Raw genomic sequence first — 6,749 nt, 5'->3', positions numbered from 1 at the left:
CCGCCGCCACCTGGGCCTCACGTGACTCAGGACTTTCCTGGCACGTGACGCGGGACAGGCCGCGCTGGGGCGGGGTCAGGCCTCTTCTCCCCTCCCTCCGGAAGCGTAACACAACGCGCCTGCGCAATGGGGTTGGGTCTGCTCTTTCCCTGTCAGGACGCTATCGTGCTTTTTGTTCCGCACCAGGAGGGTTCGGGCCAGGGGCTTTTTCGCCTTTGTTTCCCACCTTAGTTTCTCCGCCTATGGGCCCTAAAAGATACTGCTGCTACCGCGGAACTATACAGTTCTTGTCTCAGCTCTAGGATGTACGTTCCGTCACTAGAAGCTCTTCTGAGGGACAGAGGTAACCGCGCCCCGCGGGCAGGCAATTGCGCGTGCGTACGAAGGGAGGGCGCGCTAGACGAGATCGCTCCTGCGCATCTGTGACGAGAAGGGGAAACCTGGCCTCCTGTCGGGGAGGTGTCGCTTTGGTCTCCTGTACGTTTGCGCCCAGTGGGCTGTCGGTATTGGCATTTCTCACCAGTGCCCCAGAAACTCTATGCGCCATCCCTACCGATACACAGGGAGGCTTTGAGCAAGTTACTTCCCCAGCCTGGGTTGAGGTCCTTAGACTCAACGATTTCTTTTTTTTTTTCCCCCCCAATACTTGCAGTATGAGAAGAGACTCATCGATTTCTAAGAGCTCTTCCGTTTCTAACACTAGTTCAGGAAAACTTAACAGCAGTGTTTCAGATATTTCCATTTCGGCCATTATTATTATATAATGAAATCTTTCCCAGCAAGCTCTTCTTCCTCCTCAGAGGTAAGAGATGGTACTGAGGAGAAAAATGCATATCTGAAATTCTCTTCTACAGCAAAATTGCTAATGAGAATAAAAACTAAAGAATTGCTTTTCTGCAGAATTCTTTTCTGCCGTCCCAAAGTGTCAGTTGTCTACTTGCTACCTTTGATTAGCATTTCTAATCCGGCCCTGGCCTTTCTGTCTGTAGAGTATGCCCTTCTGTCAGAGTTTGACTTTTCATTTCCTTTCCCCATAGTTTCTCCTGTACTCCTCAGCTTTCTTGGTTCTGATATAGTAATAGCCAAACATCTAAACATTTCTTTTCTGCTCTTCACAGTCAATGGTATTGGCATTATGCTTAATCTCCAGGTCTGACAACAGGGTTACTCATGAAAGTGTTCTTCTCTTTAAGGCAATTAAAAAACAGTGGAATGGAAAGAAAGTGCTGTAGTCGTCCTATGTTATGCTCCTTGTCAACAATGTACACATTCCTGCTGGGTGCCATATTCATTGCTTTAAGCTCAAGTCGCATCTTACTGGTAAAATATTCTGCCAATGAAGGTAAGTTAAGATTTCGAGTATGCATGGAGTACTTCCATCTAATCCCACATTCTCTCTCTCATCTTTGGTTTCCTGGTGTATAAAAGGGGGTAATAGTACCTCATCAAGTACTTTGCTTCATGTGAGTGATAAAGCATGTTTAAATTTGATTCTTTAACATTTCATTCCTCATCAAGAAAAATTTTTGACGCTGGATGAAATTTGGGTCAGTCAAGTACTGCATCAAAACCCTACGGGCAGAACAACAGATCGTAACATGTAACTAGTGCATCAATCAACAGGTGTTTCTCAGCCTATAGCAAAATGTATAATTGCAATTTATTTTGAAATAGGAGGATGTGTTTGGTCGCTTGGCATTTGTGAGGTGCTGTTGTAATTATTGGATCAGTGGTACACTATCAACATTATTGTATTCAATGGTATTGTATCAACAGTATAGATTGTAAGCTTTGATAAGTATGTATTCAAGAAATCTATTTTCTTAATGTAAGGATTTGAGCAAACACTAATTCCACAAAACTTTACTGAGTATTTCTCACTAGTTATTGAGGATACATAAAATCATGACCTTTAGTGGTCTCCTTGGGGAGTCAGATGTGTACATAAATCTCTACTTCTGTTAACATTTGTCTGCCAGGTACTAGGCTAAGTATTAGAAGCATGGCTCAAAGTACATGAGACAGACCTTGCCCTCAAAAACTCACAGTTTAATAAAGAGAGATACACATGTAAACACATCATGAAAATACATTATAATAAATACAGTAATAGAAATATGCCAAAGATGCAGAGATAGTCTAGAGGAGAAAACGATACGTTCCGTCTGGGAAAGGATGATGTGAAACTCAAACAGATCAGGGAACTGATACCTGATTAGGTGACAGTTGATCTACAAGAAGACAAGGTAGGCAAGGGTATTCAAAACAGGAGCAACAGCCTATAAAAGGAACAGAGGCACAAAGAAAGGAATACAACGAGAACACGTAATTCAGAATTACTGAACAAAAAGTTTAAGAATTTGGAGGAGGGGGGAGTGCTTGCCTGGAGAGGGCAGTTAGATCAAGTTATTAAGGACTTCATATGCCATGTTAAGGAGCTGGGACCTTATTCTGTAGGCCCTAGAGTCTAGGGGATAAGGAATACTTGAAGTATTATGAACAGGAGGATGAAGTGAGAGATTATTATGATAGCTGGATAGTATAGCAAACAGTGGGAAGCAGGATAGCCAGTTAAGGGGTTATTGCAAATTCAAGCCACAGATGATGAAGAATAATTTAGGATTTTTGAAGTAGGAATAGAGAGGATAGATTCAAGAAATATTTAGAACATAGAAAAGACAGGATTTGAGTTAGTTGACATAGCTCGTGCCTGTAATCCCAGCAACTCAGGAGGCTGAGGTGGGAGGATCACTTGAGGCCAAGAGTTCCTGATCAGCCTGGGCAACATAGCAAGACACCCTGTTTCTAAAAAAAAAAAAAGAAAAATCAGCCAGGCCTGCTGGCACACGCCTGTAGTCCAGCTACCCGGGAGACTGAGACAGGAGGATCGCTTGAGCCTAAGAGTTTGAGGCTGCAGTGAGCTGTGATCATGTCACTGCACTCCAGCCTGGGCAACAGATCAGGATCTCATCTATAAAAAGAAAAAAAAAGAAAGAAAGTAAAGACAGAATTTGTAAAATATGTTGAATGTGAGGATTAAAGGAGGTAATATATTGAATAACTCAAAGGTTTCTGGTTTGAGTGCTGAGTGGATTGATGGCATTCTCAGCTGAGATGGTGACTATCAGGAGGAAGAGTGGGTTGGGAAGAGTTCAGAGAGATTATAATTTTAGCTGTGTACCTTCCATGACACCAGAAGTTATCTCTTCACTGCCATTTCTTGCACTATCTGGCACATCATTCACATGAAGGAAATGACAATTAAATGAATAAATAGGTTGTTATTCATACGGATATGTTTAATGGGCAGTAAGTTAAAATGTTCCAGAATATAGATTTGGGGACATTAATGTTAAATTGATATTTAGGAGCAGAAGGCTCGTGAATAATGAAAGAATAAGAGCGAGGGCCAAAGTCTGAGGAATGCCAACATATAAGTGGCATGCCCACACTCAGAAGAACATTAAGAAGAAATCATTAGAGAGATGAGAGAACTAAATGCACATGACTCCTAGAAAGGAAGGAAAGAAACAGTTTGAAGACTGAGAGAGAATTGCAACATCATGATAAAGATTAAAACATGCCCTTTGCAATTAGCAATTAGAAGATGTTTGGTAATCTCAGAGAGTAGGTAGTTTCAGAAACCAGATTATTTCAGGATAAGACCTGAATGGAAAGTGAGTAAAGTGGAGATAATGAATGTTGATACTGTTTTAGGGAGAGAAAGAGAAGGTATGGTAGCTAGAGGGAGTAGTATCTTATATTTTCTTTTTTGGATGGGAGAGTTTTGAGAGCGTGTTTGTATGCCAAGGACAAGAAGCCAGTAAGTAGAAAGGAAGACAAAGGAGATATACTGAAACCAAAGGAAATACTTATTGGAGCTGAGTCCCTGAGGAGGAAGGAAGGTTTTAAAGGGGAGGGTGGGTAAATATTAGGGCCATGGCTGCTGCTTCTGGAACTGAAGGGAAACCAATGAGGATGGATTCAGTGTAGCTAAGGTATGTGAGTATGGGCAGGAGAGAAGTGGAGGGAAGTCGCACAGCATGCTTTCACATGGTTTGGGATCCACCAGGAGAGGAATATGAGAAAGAACCAATGAAAAACAAGAACAAGCTAAAGAATAGTGACAAGGGTATGGAAGTTGTAATCTGAAGCCCCTCGTTCTTGTGTGAACATGTTGGCTCAGATGTGTATCATGATAGAGATCATGAGAAGTATCATTGGAGGATAACAGTGTGATTTAAATCCAGCTTTGAGCTCAGAAAAAGGAGGAGATGTTTTAACCAGGCTTTAAGTAATGGAAAGGTGAACAGGCAAATATTTAAATTCAGGTGAACATTTATTGAATGCCAACTAGGTATATGAAGGTGACTAACATGGTTCCTTTCTTAAAAGGAGCTTATATTCTAAGGATAAGACATACACGTAAAAAATAATTATAGTACAGTGTGACAAGTGTTGCTATAGAAATTTGTAAGGTAGTGCTACAGGAACAGAGACAAATAAGGAACTGATTCTGACCGAGCACGGTGGCTCATACCTGGAATCCTAGAACTCTAGGAGGCTGAGGTAGGAGGATTGCTTGAGGTTAGAAGTTCAAGACCATCCTGAGCAAGGGCAAGACCTTGTCTCTATAAAAAAATAGAAAAATTAGCCAGGTGGGGTGGCACATACCTATAATCCCAGCTACTCTCAAGACTGAGGCAGGAGGATCACTTGATCCCACGAGTTTGAGGTGGCAGCAGTGAGCTATGATGGCACCACTGCATTCTAGCCAGGGCAACAGAGCAAGATCCTGTCTCAAAAAAAGAATGGATTCTGTTGAGGTTGAGAAGGTCAAGGGAAACCACAGAAGAGAGGAAGAAAGGGTGGTGTTCTGGATAAAATGTAGAGTTGGCTTTTTTCTGCTATACTTGGCCAGTTTTGCTTTTAATATGACAAAGAGAAATAAGCAAATGTTTTCAAAAGGGAAGAAGTAACATTCCTGGAAATAGTACCTAATAAAATTTATGTTTGTCTTTGGCAAAATTATAAAGCAAGTTGTTTGTAAGCATTTAGAAAAGACAAAGGTAAAAGTATAAGACTAAAGCATACCAACAAAACCTCATTTTCTAATTCTATTGACTTGTAGGTTAGGATGTAGTTTCCCAAATCATCAGTGGGTCTGGATGTGTCAGAGTGTTTTCTTTCAGCCCTAGAGGTAGCAGAGCCCTAGACCAGTTGCTTCGTGCCTCAGGAGGTTTCCTACTTTTATCCCAACGTACCATTTATCCCATAGCACCAAACAAATATCATTAATGTTTTCCATGTGTACCATGATATGAAACAGATTGGAAAACTCTGAGTTAAAGGGAACATCATAGAGTGTACCTTGATTTTAGCAATGCAAACAAGTTACAAGAAGAATTGTGAGCTGGGTAATAATTCAGCAGGTAAATTCATAACTGTTTGATGGGTCAAACTTGATTAATGGTCAATTATCAGGCAGTCCCCAGTGCCATACCCCAGAGCTTTCTTTGCCCTTGGCCCTAGTCTCCTTAACATGTTTATGAATATTAGCAACTTAGGCATTTTTATCAAATTCAAGGGTAACAAAAAGCTGAATGGGATAAGGATAGCTGGGGTGAATTGATTAAAAAAATCCAGAAGACCAAAGCCAACTGGAAGAAATTTAATATAACCAGTATTAAATCCAGCTGTTAAGCTTAAAAATAATTATAAATTATCTGTATATAAACATATAGAGGATAAAATTTACAATGAAAAAACATTTCTGTTACATTTTAGAGAACAAGTATGATTATCTTCCAACTACTGTGAATGTGTGCTCAGAACTGGTGAAGCTCGTTTTCTGTGTGCTTGTGTCATTCTGTGTTATAAAGAAAGGTGAGTCTTGAAATAGTACTATATACTTGTTAAAAATCACAGAATCAAAAAATGTTAGAACCGGAAGGAACATTTTATATCATTTAGTCTGATCCATTCATTTTATTTATGAGGAAGCTAAGATACAAGCATGAATATGTTTTATAGGTGGAGAAGCAGACTCAAGTGTTATACAGAGCTGGGTAGGAAGGGGCAGAGCTGGTTCACCAACCCGTTTTTCCCAATGTCCAACCCGTTACTCTACCTCACGACTTGTTCCTGTGATGGTTTCATGCCACAAGTTAGTTTTTATTCCATCTCAGGATTTTCTAAATCACTGTGCTGTCGACTTGATATAGATCATATTTCAAAAACAGTTCCCATTTCCTACAGGGAAGGTAGCATAGTATACTGGAGTCAAAGAGACAAGACTGTGTTTTGGGGCACATTATTTTAACTTCTCTGAGCTCCAGTTTCCTCAACTATCAAATAGGGATAATAATCTCTTCTTCCAATGTAAAGTATCTAGCCTTTTATGGAATGTATAGGTTCTTAATATGTATTAATTCTCCTACCTTAGTTCCCCAATTATTGAGCCTTAGCTCTCTGTACCTCTTTGCTCTGCCTTTTCATATGAGGTAAACATAGAATTTACAGCATTAAAGTGCTTGCCCCACACGATGTATTTTCATACTCAAGGATTTCAATCTGTGCAGTTTCTAGTTAATGGAATAAATTTCTTAATCTCATAAAATTCATGCATTATTTACAGGGCTTAAACTTAAAACTGCCTTTGTTTTTATTTTACGTTCTCTCTGCTATAGTCCCTTCCTAAGTATTTGGAAACCTGGACAAGGGATAATAATTCTCACTGGAATTAATAA

General features: G+C 40.1%; 1 protein-coding gene across 1 annotated transcript in view; it reads left to right on the top strand.

The window, feature by feature from the left end:
- Positions 1–131: 131 nt before the first annotated feature.
- The window catches only part of SLC35A5 (solute carrier family 35, member A5), a 19,534-nt gene continuing 12,916 nt past the window's right edge, over positions 132–6,749 (top strand). The window contains exons 1-3 of the mRNA XM_012652261.1: positions 132–343; positions 1,194–1,342; positions 5,788–5,886. Coding sequence (XP_012507715.1) covers positions 1,213–1,342; positions 5,788–5,886 — 229 coding nt within the window. The 5' untranslated portion in view covers positions 132–343; positions 1,194–1,212. The remainder of the gene's footprint in view (positions 344–1,193; positions 1,343–5,787; positions 5,887–6,749) is intronic.

The sequence above is a fragment of the Propithecus coquereli genome, unplaced genomic scaffold (assembly GCF_000956105.1).
Source record: "Propithecus coquereli isolate 6110/MARCELLA unplaced genomic scaffold, Pcoq_1.0 Scaffold386, whole genome shotgun sequence".
Classification (NCBI taxonomy): Eukaryota; Metazoa; Chordata; class Mammalia; order Primates; family Indriidae; genus Propithecus; species Propithecus coquereli.
This window is presented reverse-complemented; position numbering and strand designations above follow the sequence as displayed.